The sequence below is a fragment of the Atractosteus spatula genome, chromosome 9 (genome assembly GCF_055471065.1).
Source record: "Atractosteus spatula isolate fAtrSpa1 chromosome 9, fAtrSpa1.hap1, whole genome shotgun sequence".
NCBI lineage: Eukaryota > Metazoa > Chordata > Actinopteri > Semionotiformes > Lepisosteidae > Atractosteus > Atractosteus spatula.
In genome coordinates this window covers 3300694-3319464 of record NC_142714.1, presented here as the reverse complement: position 1 = coordinate 3319464, position 18771 = coordinate 3300694, and the positions used below count along the sequence as shown (strand labels likewise).

Sequence of the window (18771 nt, the reverse complement as noted above, 5' to 3'; positions counted from 1 at the left end):
TTCTTTTAATGGCCAAGATACACACCGCAACAAACCTGTTGTTGAGTGTGACTTGAGTTATGCTCTTTCTCCCAGAGCTGCAAATTTCAAAACTCTGGCAATCAGCATTCAGATCTCACACTGATAACATTCGAGGCAAGCTCTTAAATAAGCTCGATGTGAATTTGGATCAAATCCCTTTTCTGTTTCACTTTTTTGAAGCAAAAAATATTTTTCATGAATGCAAGATGAAGTACATCAATAGAAATTGAACTTGATTAAAAACCACCAAGGTGGGGGCTTGTGGTTTTGTGCTAACTGAAAGGAGAGCGTTGAGTTTCAAAGGGTGAGAACAGACATTCCAGCCTCTCAGCTGACCATGAATTCCAGGACTGAATTTTATTGCATTTTTATCTTGGAAAGAAACTTCACTTGCTGGCTCCTGCCTTTACAACCAAGGACTGATGCAATCCGGTATGAACAAGCAGAAACATTACACACAACCAACCCCAGCTCGGTGTGATCTTGTACAGGCCCCCCTGTTGCTGGAGGCCTGTCTCCCTCACTGGACACCGAAGCCACCTGATTAGTTCATCAGAAAGCTGCAGATCTGACCGCTGTGTCAATTAAAGACCAAGAGCCAATACCTACATTAGAAAAGGGGAGTACACTTTTATTGAAATATCAACCATGCTAGACAGAGATCTTTATTATTGAATCCTGTTACATAATGTACTGGAAAAAAAATGTTAAATAGGGCTGCAGTACAGGGAGATTAAATCAATAGTGAGGTTCTAGCTGAAGGCCCACATACAGAACGCTTTTTTCAAAAAACTCCCACGTGCCTTTTCAGATCCCCCGTCATCCCAGTTCCTACATGTTCCTGTTGCCTGGCAACCCACTGAATCGCTGAAGATGGATGTTCTCAACAGCCACTCGGAGAAGTCCTTCAGAAACTTCTACATGCTGAATAACGTGGCCCAGGATGTTGCCATAGCAATCTGGCATTGTTCAGAGTGTGCAAACCCAAGGGAGAAACAACAGAGCAAAAAAAAGCCCCAAGTTCTTCCTGGTTTAGAAGGCAACACAAAGCAGGCTCTGAGAGCGGTCCGCTCCTGGGGACAGGTCTCTGAATCGCACTGCTATGGGCTACAGCCTGTCCACTGCAGGACAGCCAGGAACTGTCATGTGTCAAAAGGCAGCATCAGATCCCACACTCGCGTTAAGAGGGGGGTCTTGGCGTACTCCAATTGGCAGCAAGAGGTGCTTCTCGCGGGCCATGAAGAATCCATTCAAATTCTTCCAAAGCGTCAACACCTGCAGGTCAAGAGCCAAATGGCAGTGGCTGGGCAAAACTGAGCTACACACACTTTGTAGTCACATAACTAAAACCCATTACACCCAAAGTATTCGCACTGCTCAAACCCTTTTCAGCCCAATTGTAAAATCTTTAAAAAACCCATCATTCCACAAGCTGGGAAACAAAACCTACTTTAGTGGCCATTCACTTCGGAAGGCAAAGTAACTCAAAAGCTCCAAATAGGGGCACATCGGCTGCAGCTCAAAGATCTGGCTTGTTTTCCCGAGGGGAGCTGAAAATGACTCAACCCTCTCTTTACAAGAAACCAGTACAATTCCTAAGATCAGATAAACATCAGGACTCGCCTCTTTAAAAAAAAACACACACATGAAACACTTAAAGTTCATGGTCTTTTATTGGAAAAAAAAGACTAGCATGTACAACTTGGAATGAATGTAAACTGTAATCAGATGAACAGCCTAGAACACCTTGTGCTGAAATCCTATGTACTGCAGATATACAAGATCACCTGACACGTCCATGTCATACTTGAAAATGTAAGATATAAATGTGTTCGACAATGTTCCCTTGCTAAGAATGACTTTAGTGAAAGTCACAGCTGGTCAGCTCTCTCACTGTAGTGCGATGCACAACAAGGTAACAATTTTCCGAAATACCAACATGCCAGCCATGTTTTATTTAAGATCATTTTAATGTTTTTTTCTGAGCACAACGCAAATTCCCATTCCAGCATCTGAAGTTAAAATTACAGCCTCATTTTCTCTGCACTTTCTTCTGTTTACAAACTGTACTATACCAACAATACAACATTTTTTGTGGAATTAGCACGTTTTGATACACCAGACTGTGCTCAACTCTCAAGCTGCATGCAGGAAAAGAATTAAAGAAAATGGCCAGCCCAAACAGTATTACTAGCAAATGGAACTTTTAAGGAGTTCACCAAGTGCTTATTTTTGTTTTAAGGTAGCATAGGTATTTTTTAAATTGGTACTTGATCTTTGGGGACAGGACCACCAACCATTACATGCAGATATTTTTATTAGCTTTTTAAGTGGACAGAAGGATATTTTTAACATTCAATTATGTTTTCTATACAGAAAGTATGAATAAATGAACATTTTTGCAAGAGGTAAGTAAAACATTTGACTGATTTTTTTCTTCTAAGAGGGAAAAGGAAAGGCCAGGAGAGCTTCACTTCGCAGTCATCATTTGTACAAATTCTGCAAAAAGAAAAAACAGCATTGAAATGTGTTGGGGAGGATTCTGTAGAAATGAAGTTAATGACATAAGATTGAGAACCTTTTAAGCAAACCACTTATAATGAAGGCAGTTATTACACATTACTGCAAACACTATGCAAGAGGCAGCAGTTATCTACATCCTGCACAGATCCACAATTTAATCTCATCCCTTCTCAGCAGTGGGGCTTTCACCTTACCTTCGTAATTAACCTGCCCGTCCCCATCGATATCTGCTTCTCTGATCATTTCATCTACTTCTTCATCTGTTAATTTCTCCCCTAGGTTTGTCATGACGTGACGCAGCTCGGCCGCGCTGATGTAGCCATTCCCATCCTGCACAGAGAAAACAAGAACCTGCCTGTTAATCGCTGGAGTGGACCTTAAAAATGCGTCTCATCTAGACAAAGAGGGATTTAAGACCATCGACTTTTCTGTGCACAAACCACATGTCTCTTCAGATCGGTTAAATTTTGTATTACTGGGGTGATCTGAAACAATGCATCCAAAATTCAACAGCAGGAACACCTGTGTGAAGATCAGGCCGAAGCAGTCAGGAATAGATTACTCAGAGACCGTTTCTTTAAATTCTCGATATGCCTAAGGGGAGTTACCACAAGAAGACACACGGCAAGCTTTTCTATAGGAATAACGCTTCTAACAGGGGGTGGCTAATTAGATATTCCCCCACCTAGACTGCAGCTTACCTAGACTTAACTGGCTAACAATGCGCAATACTACAATTACCTGCGTTCCATCTCACCTTCCCACCTAGTTTTCATCTCATAATTCTTTCCTTGTCCCCCTCATCTTCATCACAGGAACCTCCTGTCAAATACAGAGGTCCCCATGGCAACCCTGGGACTCCATGAGTGATGGTCCTGTGTCCTCTTTATCAACCTCCTCTGCTTCCACAGCAAACTGGTTAGGGGCAGTGTGCCCTGTATGCTCGTTTAAAACCTTATCTCTAAGGCCTGGCAGAGCTGTCCACCACATTTCAGTCCTTCAAGGATGGCTGTCTCTTAAACAATGTCTAAGGAATGCATGAGACTACAAGCTGCAGAAGTAACTGGCTACACTGTACAGAGAGGAAAAGGCAACAGGCATAGGCAGTGAAACATAAAATCAATCAATACTTTGTTCATCGTTCAATCCCTTCAATCTAACGTGTGCTCTCCGCATAACAAACACTATTTAAGCAGAAACTAAAATGTCAACAATATTCACCCCTCCCCCCACAAAAAACAGAAGTGAAAAAGAAAGCAGGCCTCAGTGATCTGGAATGATACTTGATGCCTGCCACCCTCCAGTGACAAACACAGCTTTGTTCCTCAGCTCTTCAAGAATGCGCTGCACACAGAAAGGCGTGCAAAGTGCATTAAAGATGTGGGAGTTTAGGAATGCAAAGCGCTGTGCATCAAACACACCTTATCGAATACCCGGAAAGCCTCGCGAATCTCCTCCTCACTGTCAGTGTCTTTCATTTTTCTGGCCATCATGGTTAAGAATTCTGGGAAGTCGATGGTTCCATTTCCTGGAAAAAAAAGAGAGACCATTTCTTTAACACCTTGAACAATCTACTCACTTTACATCATGCTGATGATGTACAAGTAATTCAGGCAGGATTGTGCAAAAAAAACAGACTACACATCTTTTTTTGTAATCCCCACCCCAATATATTCTATCAGTACCACCTGGAAAGCATCGGGATATCATGTAGGAGATTACATGCACCTCTGAACTGCTAAATATTTGAATAAATGTTTCTTGGGAATTGTGGAACAGTTCTATCTCCAGAATGACAATGACCCTTCCACAAGCCAAGTTTCTTATCAGCATGTCCCAGTTCCCAGTAAGTGCGCAATTATAAATCACAAAAGTGAAGACCCAGAACAGGCAGAAAGCAGGTTAGAAAGTGCAGAGCTTGAAGCTCAGCATTTAATCACCAACTAACGCTCAACCTTCAAAATTACACAAGGTCAATCCAAGCATGCACTGAGCAACAGACATCCCAACTGAGGAAATCTTCACGGCCACTTTTAAATATTGTAGTCTGTAGTGTTCCCAGCACCACCACCCTCACCGGGTGGCCAGCACATGCAACTGGAAAGAGATATAAATCCGACACTGACGTCCCAGGTCAGGGCTACACACAGCACCACATGCAATCTCTGCTACTCCAGTCCATGTCCTACTAAATAAACATTGCAGGAGCTTAGAAAGCGATAGCTTTTGTCTAGGCACTTAATTTGGGCCTTGTAAAGTGGATTATATAATCCACCACCTAAAGCCTTCACACTCTACATCTGCCGTCACTGAGCTAAACCCACAGCAGTCTGAAGCACTGTGGTGAACACTGCAAACCAGCTCAGCTCTCGGCTGCGTGCGTTTACCACCACAGACCCAACTGGTTTAGTCACAAATACAGATCGACAGAAGGAGACGCAGAGCTCTCGGCACGGGCTTCTCACGTTTTAAAGAAAGCGGTTTCTTAAGACATGGGTCTTCACAATGGACCCTAACACATGGGGTTGGACATCTACAACAGTCTTCTTGACTTCAGGGAGGGCCGTGCAGGCAGGGTGCTGCTGGTGGCGCCACATGTTGCTCCGGGGACGCACGCCCAGCCTGGGCAGCGTCGCCCGACACCCACTGGGCGCAGGTGTACTGGGAGCGAGGCGCAGCGCGGCGTGTTCGTCGGGCTCACACGCTCCGAGAGCTGTAGTCAAAACGCCTTCGGAACGGTAAGAGTGCAGGTACACCTGTCGCCAGTGTCCTCCTTCACCGGGCTGCTCATTAGGTTCCTGCAAGCCTGATGAAAATGAAGCTCACTCGGCAGGGGACCTGGCTGTGAGCTATAACCACCGCCGTGGAACTAGGACACGCCGACCAGCACGAGCCGCACGGCTCTGAAGGCCAAGGCGTGGGAACGCGCCCTCGCTCCCCGTACAGCAGCCGCCATGCTCGGGATAGCGCCAGTTCTCTTCTGAAGGCGGGAGCTAGCGGTGCAGCCCACAGGCTGGCCTTCCCATTGTTTCAGGCAGCTGAACGTCCCGTGTGCAAGCAGCACGGTTCCCATGACAATTTAATTACTACAAAACTAGGAGGCCATCGGCGTGATATGTGCTGTCAGCCACCTCAGCCGCCAAGTGCCACAAACCGATCAAGGTTTGACCTCGCTGTCACCCTACGGCTCAGCAGAAAGGCCTCGTTAAGGAAGCAAATCTTAAAATGGCTGAAAAACGTGAGCAATGTGACAGAAAGGGCAACAAACATGTACTGGTTGCCAGGGTGGCATGAGAACCAGGAAAACTGGTTTTCTGTTCCCTTCAATGAAATACTCACATTGATAACCAGGAAGTGCAAGTTTATTTTTAAACTCTCAAGGTGTCTTTCAATTCTACTCTGAAACCTTTTACTATAAAAGGCTCAAAGACAAGAATTAGAACTAGCCTCCCTGGGTGCAGTTTAATTTGTTAGTATTTTTCAACAAGAAACCTCAATCATGGACACGCACAGCACATGAAATGGTTATATTTGATTTTCAGAAAGGCTTTAATGCTGTTGCTCATAAAAGATTAATTTTAAAATTGACAGGATCTCAAAACCTAGTCTTTGAATTAAGATCGAGCTAATGGATAGAGCATAGTACCTGTAAGAGGTGAATAATCAAATTGGGCAATGTCATTAGTGAAGAACCGCAAGAGTCTATATTAGGAACACTGCTTTAATTTACATTAATCGTTTAGATTCTGCTTTAAACTATAAAGCTGCTAGCAATACTAGGCAGAAATTTAATGTATATAATCCGTGTCTATGTAATTGTGTACAAAGCATGTCTAACTGTCGCTTTGTACAAATACAATGCCTGTAACTGCATGCAAGTAGGAAACAATTAGATCAGATGGGAAACAAGAATCAAGGAGCTATGCCAACATTTCTTTATCTTTGAATCTAGATAATGCGTTGAAGCACAGAAAAGGCAAGCAGAGTGTAACACTTGAAAGTGCAGAGTTTAAATCAAGGAATATTATGTTAAACGTGTACAATGCACCAGCAGGATCTCATTAAGAAAAACAAGTGAAGCTTTTGTTTACCCCATTACCAAATAAATAGTTACTCTGGAGTCAATCCAGAGAAAAGCAACCATATACAATGCTGAAGGTCTGAAAGTGCTCCTATTCTGACAGGAAAAACAACAGGTTTTTTTTAGTCTTGAACAGTATAGACTATGGGCAAACCTGATTCAAGTACACAAACTCCTCAAGAATAATGACAAAGCCCAGCGGACATTTTCAGAAGCAGCAATGAAATACGAAACACAGGACAGAAGTGGAAACTACAGGGAAGAGCATTTGAAACCGAGAACAAGGGGCACATTTTAACAGAGCTGCCCAGCCATGCTGCCGAAGCACACATCTTCCTGGGACCAGTCGCAGCAGCGATGAGGGGTGTGGCTCGTGTTCCTGAAGGTTGTGGGTTCATTCTATGGCCATGTGTTGCTGCTGTACCCTATAGCAAGGTACTGCACTCAAAAGTGCCCGTAAAACAGCCACCTGTACAAGTGTAAACATTATTAATTTGGCTGATGCTTTTATAGCTTAAAAGAATCCTAATGGGCTAGACAGATCAAACAGCCTCCTCTTATCTGCATCCTGTCTTCTGTTCCCAGATTCCAGGGGGGGAGCAAGGTTTTGTGCCAAGATTCTCTCAGTACAGCTCCTCCAGCACATCTGGGCCGCTCTCTTGTCCTCAGTGAGGCACACTTACCATCCGCATCCACTTCGTTGATCATGTCCTGCAGCTCTGCCTCTGTTGGGTTCTGCCCCAGTGACCTCATTACTGTGCCCAGCTCTTTCGTTGTGATCGTGCCATCGCCGTCCTTGTCGAACAAGGAAAAGGCCTCCTTGAACTCTGAAACGGGGAAAGAAAAAGAAACCGCCTCAAACCAGAGTCTCGGACTCGGCAAACAACGACCCTGCAAGTGTGTCTGTACGACCCATCCCGACGCGTCGTGCTCCGGGCATGGCACACATCGTGCTGCTCTTTAGCTAGAGCAAAACGTTTTACTGCTCTGAAACAGCAACTGAAGAATTCTGTTTCTCTGATTAAAGCCTTCAGAGTGTGAGGGGACAGTATTTGGCACTGAGGGCCAGACCTACGTGTATGGACGCTCCAGCAGGCTGGACGGAACCCATAACTTCCTCTCGCTTGGAGCCTCGTGTTCTGGCAAGTCATTAAAACAGCTTGGCATGTGCGTCTGGCTCATAGTTTGCAGACATGTCTCTTATGTCAGAATGCTTTCGACCAAATTAAAAAAAAAATTCACATTTTTCTCATTAACAGCTAAATGTCGAACTACCAGATTTTACACTGCAACCCTGTGGACAGAAGCATTTCAACAGCTCTGCCATTACACACCCTCCTGAAGGACAGAGCAAAATCTCCTGGAGTTCCTCTTCTAACAGGGCAAAATCTGAATGATTACTTATTGATGTTTACAAGATGCCTTTATCTCAATTTTTAATCCAAGCTTCATTAAAATTTAAACCAGTGATCTTGAGAAGAGGCTCACCCGACTACTAGACTGAATCATCATAAGAAAATCTCTTCTTTTAGCGTAACTGGAGTGAACATGCACAGTAAGTGCATTTGTTCGTGCCTGTTAGGTGCTGCTATATGAACATGATCCTGTCTAGCTGTTTGAGGTCATAAATTGCCATTAAACTGTTACTGATCATCAACTACTGAAAACAAAAAATATAGCAGCCCATTTAATTGTTTTCAGATTGTCAAATGGTCTTCACATCACCAAACCAACAAACCTCACAGCAAGCCTGAAATGGGGAATTCTGCAAACAGGATTTTCTACAGAACTGCTCAAGCTCCACAAAACCAGCAAGATGGGAAATCAATCTATTTTATTGCCCACATACAGTGGAACTTTTCCTATGGCCTCACTGAGACAATAACAACAGTGTATTGCAGGGTACATAAAACAGGATTTTACAAGGTGTGCAAATTAGTGCACTATAAATAAGAAAACATAACCCAGTTCATAAAACTGAAGACTCAAGCATGACACTTGCATATGCTGTCAACACAGTGCCCTAAAGGGGCCCAACCATCAGAGTGCAAAAGAATAAAGACACTCGGATTGAACAACTTCTTCACACGGTTTTTTGTAACCTTTGCTACTCTAAAACATCAACCAGATGGTAATTTTACAAAAAACTGGGAGTGGAGTAGGTGTGAGGCATCGTTTACTATTGACAGCTTTCCCGTGAACACTGCCAGCGCACTGCAGATGTGGCTCGGCATGTCCCGTTTCTGACCAATATTTTTGCTGCCCATGTTGATGAGCCTGAGAGCTCAGCTGTGCCCCCAAGAGAAAGGTCCCCATCTCACCAGCTAGACACGGTGAAGGACTTTGTCTTCCAGACTTGCGCATGCCAGCTCTAGGACGACGCCCAAGCTCCCCGATCTCCGCATGTCCTTTTCAATCACAAACTCAACCTTTCCGACAACTCCCAGGATCATCAAGGTAAGCACCCAGATATTTAAAATAAGGAACCATCTCCACAAGCCGACCGGTTACATGTACGGGCTGTGCCGTGGCTGGAGTCTGCCTGAGGGTAGCACTGACCTGATCTGCAGAGGCCGAGCGGCTCCTTGGGAGAATCCGGGTGGAATTCTCGGGGTGTGAACATTCTGGTGTGCACCGGTAATAAGCTCACACCAGTTCATACAAGCATGGGAAAAGCCAATATTTAACACATTTGAAATCTTTGTAATGTCCACCTTTGCCGTACCTCAGATGTGTAGAGTGAAACAGTCTCTATCTGCCTCCCCGTCTCTGTTCACACCGCGCGCTGCTCCTGTCCAGAGCTGGAACCCGAAAGGGCTCGGACTCGATGCCGAGGAACGAGGAAATGACTAATCCAGTTTTTTACCTCTAGGTTTGGTCAGTAAGCAGAGGTCAACGATTAGTGAATCAGGTCAACAAAGTTCCGGTGAATTTGAGGACCTGTGTTACTATATTACAGGCCCTGGTAAGCTAAACAGATGTGCAACTGGCTGCTATTTCTGTACCATGACAAAAATAAACTTAAAAATACATCCTGGTTGTATTTTTAGCTGATTATAATGCACTGCTAAACATTGAGCCTTCAATATACCCAGTGCCTGAAGGCCAGGGGCTTTTCTCAACAGAGCTGAGTGTTGTTGTTCTGGTAGCAGAGTGAGATTGTAAAACTACTGGGATATACGGGGCTGGCATATAAATAATAAGACAAAGACTCCTCATTCAGACAGAGTGAACAACGCAAATGGGGTGTGAGGGTGAGGACACACAACAGATTTGTCTAAAAAACTTCTTAAGCTCCCAGAACACAAATAAAATACCGCACTCAACCACCACCACCCCCCCAAAAAAAACCAACCATAAACTTTAAAACCAGCTTAAAAGATCTTGAGTTTCCAGAGACTTACAGCTCTGGCACTGCAGTTATCTGTGCAGGTCGCCAGACTCATGACTGACGAGCTTGTGAGTACCAACACACATCAACTACTTGAAAGCAGAGATAAGAAAATGAATTACATGGGTAGATACACTGCTGATTAGCCTCTGTGCAATGCGAGCTACTCAGTGAGGAATGCTAATTACACAGTACCAGTTAAAAGTGCTCAAATGTACACAAGGTAGCCAACACCAGGTGTACTTATTACATGTTGAAAACATGCAAGGATAATATTACTGTACATTTAAAACAGGCCTAAGTGCAGATGTTAATTATAAGTGAACACATTTGCATAATATAAGACTAACCATCTCAGAGGTGAGTCTTACAGGTTAATGCAGGACACCATTATATAGTTTATAGTCAATGACAATACTTAAATTGTTCATGTAGTGAGTGATAACCTGCTATATTGATTCAGATCATCAACACATAAGACAACCAACCAGTTCTGGAAGATTAATACAAGAAGGTCACCTGTTTTTTTAACATCCATTAATTAAACACATGATCTGTTCAACGAACAGAACCCTGGTCCATGAACACTGAAGGGTACTTAACATTGCAGGCCTATATGTTCTGCAAATTGCACATCTGAGGAACCATCTGCTTAACTGGTCACAGTCAAATAGTTCCTGGTCTTAAGAAACTGGGGACTCAATGGTGATCTATAAAACTTGCTGGACTAGGACTCCCAGGAACTGGGCTAGTGACCACTGATCTAGGATTTTATTTTTGGATTTTCAACATTAACGAACAGATTAACCGGTATTAAAACTATCATATTTGTGGTTGATGTGTACTTACACACCACACCCCCTCTCTGTAAAGTATAAAAACACACAGTTGCATCATCTGCATAAAGGCCCCAGTGTCAGGTCTCAGCCTAGAATGGTCTATTCTTGTTTATCCAGATGTGGGTTCAGATTCCAGTACTTCTGCACTGGAAAGAAAACATGCTCTACTTGAAACTAAGGCCATGACACGGAAAACATCCAGCGCCAGACATTCAGTGTTTTCCACCTTCAAAGGGGACGTCTGTTTCTGAAACCACATCGATCAGAGCTGCTCCCACAGCTTCTCATTACTGTTCCTAACACTGCAACAAGCATTAACCAGATGGTGACCTGTAACAAAAACTAACACAAATATAGTTTTAAGGCACTCTTTCAAAGCCCTAAGCAGACAGCAGAGTGCCCGTCTTAAAAACACGCTGAATTTTTCACTTGCTTAAAATGCTTGTCTGCACATCATAAATAAGATCAGGAGTTTTTAAATGATTAAGATGTTGCAAATTAAAAAATACTTAAATAGACCTCAAACTTGGTCCTGTCTACCTGTCTGGTGCTTATGGGTGGAATGGACTTGGTGCAATTTGAGATTCCAGGCAATCTGTCTCAATCCACACTTCTGCACAAGCTATGTGACCTGTACACTCATCTGTATTCTAGAATGCTGAACAGAGGCATCGAGCCCACAGGTGGGTAAGCCATTTAGTATTAGCAAGAGACTGTGCAAGCACCATTCTTGAAAAGACTGCTCCAGCCCTACCTCCTCACTGTTCATTAACACCCAATACTGCTGCATCAGTGCAAGGTCGGCACATTTCTTCGGCATAAATAAGGTCATTCCGTTTATGACCGGGACATGCTGGGCATTTCTAAACTGTGGAACGTCCATCACATGGTTCCATGTACAGCACTTCTAACTACACAGTGAGACTCCAGCTACTGAAATTCTCCCATTTCCCCATGATCCCCTGTATTGATAAACTTCAAAGGAAGCTTGCGTTTCCCATTCCCCTTAAATATGCTGGAAAAGGGCTTGGAAACTTTACAAATTCTCTTATGGAGCTCATCTAGATCCTGCAATCGCACATTCTTATTAAAAGAGGTTCACCCCAGCAAAGAGAAGGAGATATGTAATGGTGCCCAAGCACTATTGAAGCGAGTTAGAAATTCATGCTTACCAGCAATCTGCTCCTCTGTTAGTTGGTCAGCCTAAGGAGAGAGGGAGGGAGAGAATGGATGTTAGAGGGTTACACTGGTCACCAGTCCCAGAACATGTTATGGCAGGTGCATTAAACAAGCACCCAGAACCGATTCCTTTTCAATAAGGACTTTCTAAAATCGAGACTAACGGGATGTTTATCGCAGTGAATGTATGGACTATAGAACACCCAGATACTGGAATAAACCACTTATTACGAGCTAAATTTAATCTCCTGTGAATCCAGCGCTACAATTAGCTTGCGTGCCTTTCTCCAGTTTCTCACACGCCGAGAAACGCACTGAAGACAACAGAATTATTTTTGGCGACGCCCACATGATCTGTGGAACTGCCGTTTTATCACATCTGGGCCCGCAGCTGTGAAGCCTGTGACCGCACACGGGGGAGAGGGAGGAGGTGTGTGCAGATGGCTCCGACCCGCCAACCCTGCCGACGCCAGTCGCAGGCAGCAGAGCCCTGGACTGGAGGGCCAGTGCCCATGGGGGCAGAGCTGAGTCCCTCCGGCGTTAAACACTAAGATTAAGACCTTAGATCACTTTATTGGCCATATACAATTTCTTGCATTAGGAATTTGTCTTTCGCATACCCTAGCTTGCTCTCCATGAGGCACACAGACGGGGAGAGAGAAGCTGGGGGTCAGAGCGCAGGGTCAGCCATTTATACAACTCCCCTGGAGCAGCTGAGGTTAAGGGCCTTGCTCAGGGGCCCAACGGAGTAGGATTCCTCTGCTGGCCGCGGGATACAACCCGGCAACCTTCCAGCCACAGGCGCAGATCCTGAGCCACAGAGCCACCGCTCCGCCCCCACTATGCCATTCAGCACCAGCAAGGCCAAGAGGGGGCGCTGCTGGGTGAATACCCCTGCCCTACCCTCGGCAGGGCTCACCCCACTGTCCCACATGACCCAGGCTCGAACCCGCAAGGGGATGACTGCTTCAGAAGCAAGAGACTTTTGTGACCCACTTCCACACTGAAACCAAGTGACTCTTGAAACGAAATGAAACGAGTCTTGAAGTGATCCAAGATTCCATCCAACTTTTTAGAAATAAGGATTGATTCCCACTTCACTCCAGCATTTAGGCAACATTTCTGTTTCTCTCCGAAGGGAAAGTGCTTTCCACTGGATATCCAGCCCAGAGAGAGGTTAGATTCAGGTTACTGGCAATCTGATCCTCTCCCCAGCATTAGAAGCTGCAGGATCTTTCGTAAATTTCACCGATGGAGCAGAACGCATTTACTTTACTGTAATTTGCCTGCCCATGCAAATTTGCTCACAATAATAGTACCATCCCAGAGGACTGAAGCATCCTGTGCCAGCTGTTGGCTTGTACAGAAAAACAGAACAAACTGTGTGGCGGAAGTCGGTGGGCATCTCATCACAATTCAAGCAAAAGCCAGATAAAACTACTGGCTGAAACCAGAAACAGGCCTTAGGTTTTTGACTATACAGCCAGCACACCGTGCATGTCCTTTCTTCCTTGTCTTCAAATAGTAATGGAAGACGCACAGTCTAAGACAGCAGAAACTTGAATGTAACTTTTAACACAACAGCTTTCAGCATTCCAAACAGCTGACCAGTCCCAGCAGACATGCGATTGCACAGGCCTGTGACAGAACAAACCCACACAGTGCAACTCTAGTCAGGCATTCAGGCCAGGACAGGAACTCCCCTCTTATCAGCCACATCTATCGTAAACAACTCTTAACAGACAAGTGTCTCCCCACAGCCTCCAAGACAACCCCCGTGCAACAGGTTTACAACCTCACCGATGCAGTGGTGTAATACCTGGACACCGCAGCCCCCGCTGTCAGCCGGACAGGTCACAAATTCCTACCCTACGTCCTCGAGAGTGTGAAAGCGCAAAACCTGCCAGGTGCTCATCCGACCTGAGCCAATTACGCTGGGGGCCGGGCTTCCTGGAGGAATTCGGACAGCGGGTCACCTGCCCCAGTGCCAAAACCACGGGCAGGCTCCTCTGATCCAGAGCCCGGCTGTGCCGTGTCGTGACAGAGAATCCCTTTGGCAAGCGCCCACAGGGTGCTCCCTGCAGCCCTGCAGCCCTGCTCCCAGTCCGGCACGCGGAGCGCCGTTCCCCCTGCTCCAGGCGTGCAGAGTCCCAGCAGGTCCCTCCGGCCGCGACAGAGACGCGCAGAGCTCAGGATCGGGGGATTCGGGCCTCCCTGCACAGCATGCGCTTTCAGTTTCACGGTTTCACAAGCACAAAGAACCAGACACAGGCAGGAACCCGCACATGGCTGTACCCAGCGCCACTGTGCCTCTTCGGGATACTGCTCCCGAGGGTGTCACACCACAGCCGCCTGACAACGGCGCTGCCCAACAGAGGTCTCTCCCACAGCGCCTGGCTCCTTCAGGCACAGTCCAGACCGGGACAAGGCGGCCCTGCAGGAGCTCGGCTCCTCCGTATCGGAGGAAGATCCCGAGGCAAAGACAAGGTCCTGCAGAGCACCGCCGACAAGCCCAGAGCGCCCCTGCCAGTCCCGACACGTCTGGAGTCTCCTCCTCAGCCCCCACACAGCACGAGACAGAAAGGCGATGGCGAAAGTCCCCAAAAGACACACGCGACACACCCCAAAGCACACAGCTGGAAACGACAAACCCCCCCACAGCGAGAAGCTATGTTCACAGAGCCTGGTGTGCTGTGGTCACACCGCATCAAGAGCAGATGCTACAATTTCAGCTACTGACAAAGAGGTTATGTAAGACGGTGTCTGCCGTACAGCAAGAAGCCAGCAAAAACACTCCCGAGCTCCATTTCAAAGGTCAGAGCAGATCAGGTATGCAGAGAGAGGTGGGTAACGTGTAATGTCAAGCAGCGAACAAAAATAGATTAGAAATGCGGCCACTTTCGTAATGCTAGGGTGATGACTAAGGTGTGCCTTGAGGGCTGGGTCTCCATTATAAAGTGATTTTAAACGGGCTATGCCTTCCTGCTCCAGGTGGTGGTCATAAACCTGCCCTGGCAACCCTGTGTTCTGGGCGGCGACACATAGAAACAGCAGCGGCGGTAAACTCGCCGCCGCAGAAGCTATTAAACAGGGATCAGACAGCCAAAGCCCAGGCTTGATCTACCCCAGAGCGGCAACGCTAGCGCAACTCGCAGCCGCCCTCGTCTCGCACGGCGGCGGCGATCAGACACGCCGAGCGGCCGCTCCGGAGTCGCAGACGCAGTGTGCGCAGCTCATCCTCCGGAGAGGCTCACCCAGGTCTCACCCAGCGCACCCGCCCGCGGAGTCACCGCAGCAACAAGTCAGCCAGGTCCCGCATCGGCCGCGCTCGGTTGTGCCCTCCTACGAGCTCGACACGCCGAGATGTGCACAAGCAAGAACCCACCCGCGACAAGCCGCAGCCACGCCAGCCGTCTCCCAGCCAGGCTGCGTGTGAAAGGGTAACTCCCGCTCCTGGGCGCCTGGTCTCCCGGGTAAAGGCTTCGCCGCATTTGAGACGAGTAAGAAACGCGTGGGGCCCCGGAAAACGCGGTTTTATCCAAAAGGAGGAGGAGGAGGAGGAGGAGGAGGAGGAGGGAGGGGGGGGGGCTTTCATTTTAGTCTTGAAGAGCCATAACTGTGCTTCGCTCGGACCCAGCGGCCAGACACCGGCGCGCAAACCGCTCCCCCTCTCGCTTCTCGGCGGGAGCCGCGGGTCCGCACCCCACCGACGCGAAACGCACACGGGAAGCGAGCAAGCGAGCGGGCTGCACCCCCGGTAACGGTGTGAGTGAGCCGGGTGCGCAGGGCGGCTCTCCCAGCCCTCGCCTGCCCGGCGCTTAGAGAGCCTCCGGTGGGGACGGAGGCGCCCCGGCTTCCCAGAGCCCATCTCCGCCCCGCATCCGAGACCCCAGCCCAGACCCAGCCGGACGGGATCTCCTCTTCTGTAAAAACGCGTTTGCTTACAACAGAAACGCAGCAACCCACAACCCACAGCCATCGCCCGTGCGGGTGGAGCCCCAGCCTGCCGGGCACACGGACCGCCGGAGGAGACCTGCGGGGCTGCGAACACCGAACCCGAAGCCCCTCGATCGCGTCCCCGGGTCGGGCTCCGCGGAACCACCCGGTACCCCGCCACCAGCAAGCCGCCCCGCTCGTCCCCGCTTCAAAACATGCCCCCTGGTCGACCACGGCGGTTACACTCCATCAGCCCATACATACCATGTCCGGCGGCGGCGGGTTGAGGTCTCTAAACTAGACTAACAGGGCGGACGACAAGCCAGCGACGAGCTCTCTCTCTCACTGTGGGCTGGAGGTGCGCGTCTCCCTGCCAATGTCTATATACGCGTGTATTCCTCCGCCGCGCACGCACTCCCTGCTCGCCCGCTTCCTCACTGCGGGAGCCGGCGGAGGCCCCGCCCCCTCCGCAAAGGGCCGGCCGGGGGGGGCGGGGCCTCGCTCCACCGCCGCCGCTCCGGTGCTCCGGTCCTCGCGCGCTCGCGCGCGCCGGCGGCTCGGCTCGAGCATGGCGCCTAAAAAAAGCGAACAAAAAATCATGAAGTGCCTTCTAAAAAATAAAAAAAGGCGGAAAAGCCCGGTTATGTTTCGTTGCACACGGTGTCCCGAGCCCACGGCGCTCGTCAGGGGAGAGGGGGGGCTTGCGGGGTCAAAGTTTAGCGTCCCCCCCACCCCCAAAGTCATTCGTGCGCCCACATATCATCAATAAATGCGGCCAGGAAAGGCCAAGCAAAAGTAAAACTAAACCAGGAGTTAACAACCTGGGAGGTCGCCTTCATAGCTGAACTCTGCGCACTAACTGTGTTAAGAACCACAACTTCCCCCCCCCCCCCCGCTGTTGAAGCGATCTGTGGGGTCGGACTTGCTTCTGCCCTTTCAGAACGAAACTTGACAGTTTGTCAGGGACATTTTGAAAAGCGTTACGTTTCAAGCTTTTCAGCGCACTTCGAGATCGGCTGCTCTGCTTGGGAACATCATTGGATCGTCTGATCCACAAACCGGAGAACCGGGAGCTGTCGGGCTGCAGAAGGAAACTTCCCGGAGAGGGTCTTTCAGGGACAAGACAACAGGCCTTGCTGCGGCGAGGAAGACCGGGTGCCAGGGATAAAAACACCTTCTGAACCCTGGCCAGGAGTAAAATAAGGCTGTTTCTGTCTTGAAATGACCATTCAACCTGTCAGTCGTTTACATGTTTTTATTAACATCTAGGTACTGACGGAAAATACACATCTTAAAACACAGAACCCTGAATGAATGACCCGGCCCACGACTGTCATCAGTCTGCAGGCATTAAGCGTGAGCTTTCGGCGTCAGGTCAGCCTTTATAATCAAACGGGTTCTGCAGACGTCCCAGCAGGGGAAACCTGCCCCAAACCTGGGCTGATCTTCTTAAGGGCAGGACAGTCATTATACCGTGCAAAAAGTGTGACTTAGATACAACATACAGTATTATACACTACAATGTTTTTTAAAAAAAAAGGTTCAACAGAAAATCGTTTTAATTTGAACTTTTACTTAAATTCTAGCTCAGCAGAAGGGTTTTTACACCCTGAGTTGTTTACTGTCGTGCTAAAACATTAATACAAGCGGGGTTTCATTTAATATTCCTTCAGCAATAAAGCGTTGAACACTCAAGTTTTGACACTTGTGGCGAGGGGCAGTGTGCCTTTCTCTAAAGAATCCCCAAACTATTTTATTATACATTTCCTAACAGACCTAAACCTAGCGTTTTCCGTTGCGGGTAGATGTACGAGCTGTGTAATGAGGTGTCTGAGAACGATAAGTGTGCCTGGTTTTCATAACGCAACTACTGGGGTCGCAGACGCTTAAAGGCTCTGACAGCATGTGAGATACTAGATCCCGTTTCTATAGAAAGTACCTTTTTAAGTGTTGGTGAACCCAGACTTACACACAATCGCAATGCACTTGCATGTATCTCACTGGTGCGATTTAATGCGAAGAGAATCTCGCGAACACACATCTTCAGATCACCTTTATGTTATTACAGTCTTTGCCATTAAAAGTACATCAGTTCCGGGGGGGGGGTATTTTCATTTCACTTGCATTGCTTTCGACAAACACATCTCCACTCCTTAGCAATTCGCCTCCATCACCCGCCTCTCCCTCCAACGAAAACCGCCTTATCCACAATTGCACATGCAGCGCAGCGCTCAAGGAGGGCACCGGGCCGGGGACTGCTTTTCCACCCCAACCTCCGGCATTTCATAACGTCACAGCCCAGAACCCCCCGTTTCCGACAAGACCCCCTCTCCCGCCTGCGAGGCACTAGTTTACCCCGGCGGAAGGATACGGCGCGCGTCCTGGGGCCGGTTTCCTGGCTGACGCCACAGGAGCTGCGAGGGGTTTTGTGCCGCGGCCGCTGATTGGCTGGGGCGGACCCGCAGTGTTCCGCGCGGAGTGTCCCTGCCTGGGACTGGCCGCGTCAGAGCCGCAATGCGTCAGGCCGCCCTGCCAGCTGCAAGAGCGCAGAGGAGGCTGCATCAGCGGGGCCGGCTCCGGCGTGTGTGCAGGAGCTGGTTTTATTCATTTTTTTACATGCATTTCAAATGTTATACCCCCCCTTCCCCTCTCCTCCTCCTCCTTTCTTGCTCTCAACAGTCTGAAAAACTGCAGTTGCGTTTTGTTTGGTCAAAATGCATTTTAAGTGACGCCCAGTCGGCTCATCGCGGTGTTTGAATTTTGTGTTCGGCAGAGGAAGGGGGGTGGGGTCCGTCCGTCCT

At 48.0% G+C, this 18771-nt stretch overlaps 1 protein-coding gene across 1 annotated transcript; it reads right to left on the bottom strand.

Moving 5' to 3' along the window:
* Window positions 1-1675: 1675 nt before the first annotated feature.
* On the bottom strand, window positions 1676-16415 carry calm1a (calmodulin 1a). The gene is made up of 6 exons (XM_088924415.1): window positions 16235-16415; window positions 12028-12058; window positions 7309-7452; window positions 3966-4072; window positions 2739-2874; window positions 1676-2520 (listed from the first exon to the last, which is right to left on the bottom strand). Exons 1-6 carry the CDS (start codon window positions 16235-16237, stop codon window positions 2492-2494), a joined length of 450 nt encoding a protein of 149 aa, XP_088780541.1. The 5' UTR covers window positions 16238-16415; the 3' UTR covers window positions 1676-2491.
* Between the last annotated feature and the right edge of the window lie 2356 nt (window positions 16416-18771).

Bases quoted from the DNA above. Each gene is read 5' to 3' on its own strand.
- calm1a (XM_088924415.1), bottom strand. The intron at 7,453-12,027 runs GTAAGCATGAAT...TCCCCGTTTCAG, and splicing joins AACAGAGGAGCAGATTGCTG to AGTTCAAGGAGGCCTTTTCC. The intron at 2,521-2,738 runs GTAAGGTGAAAG...TTCTTTTTGCAG, and splicing joins CGGGCAGGTTAATTACGAAG to AATTTGTACAAATGATGACT.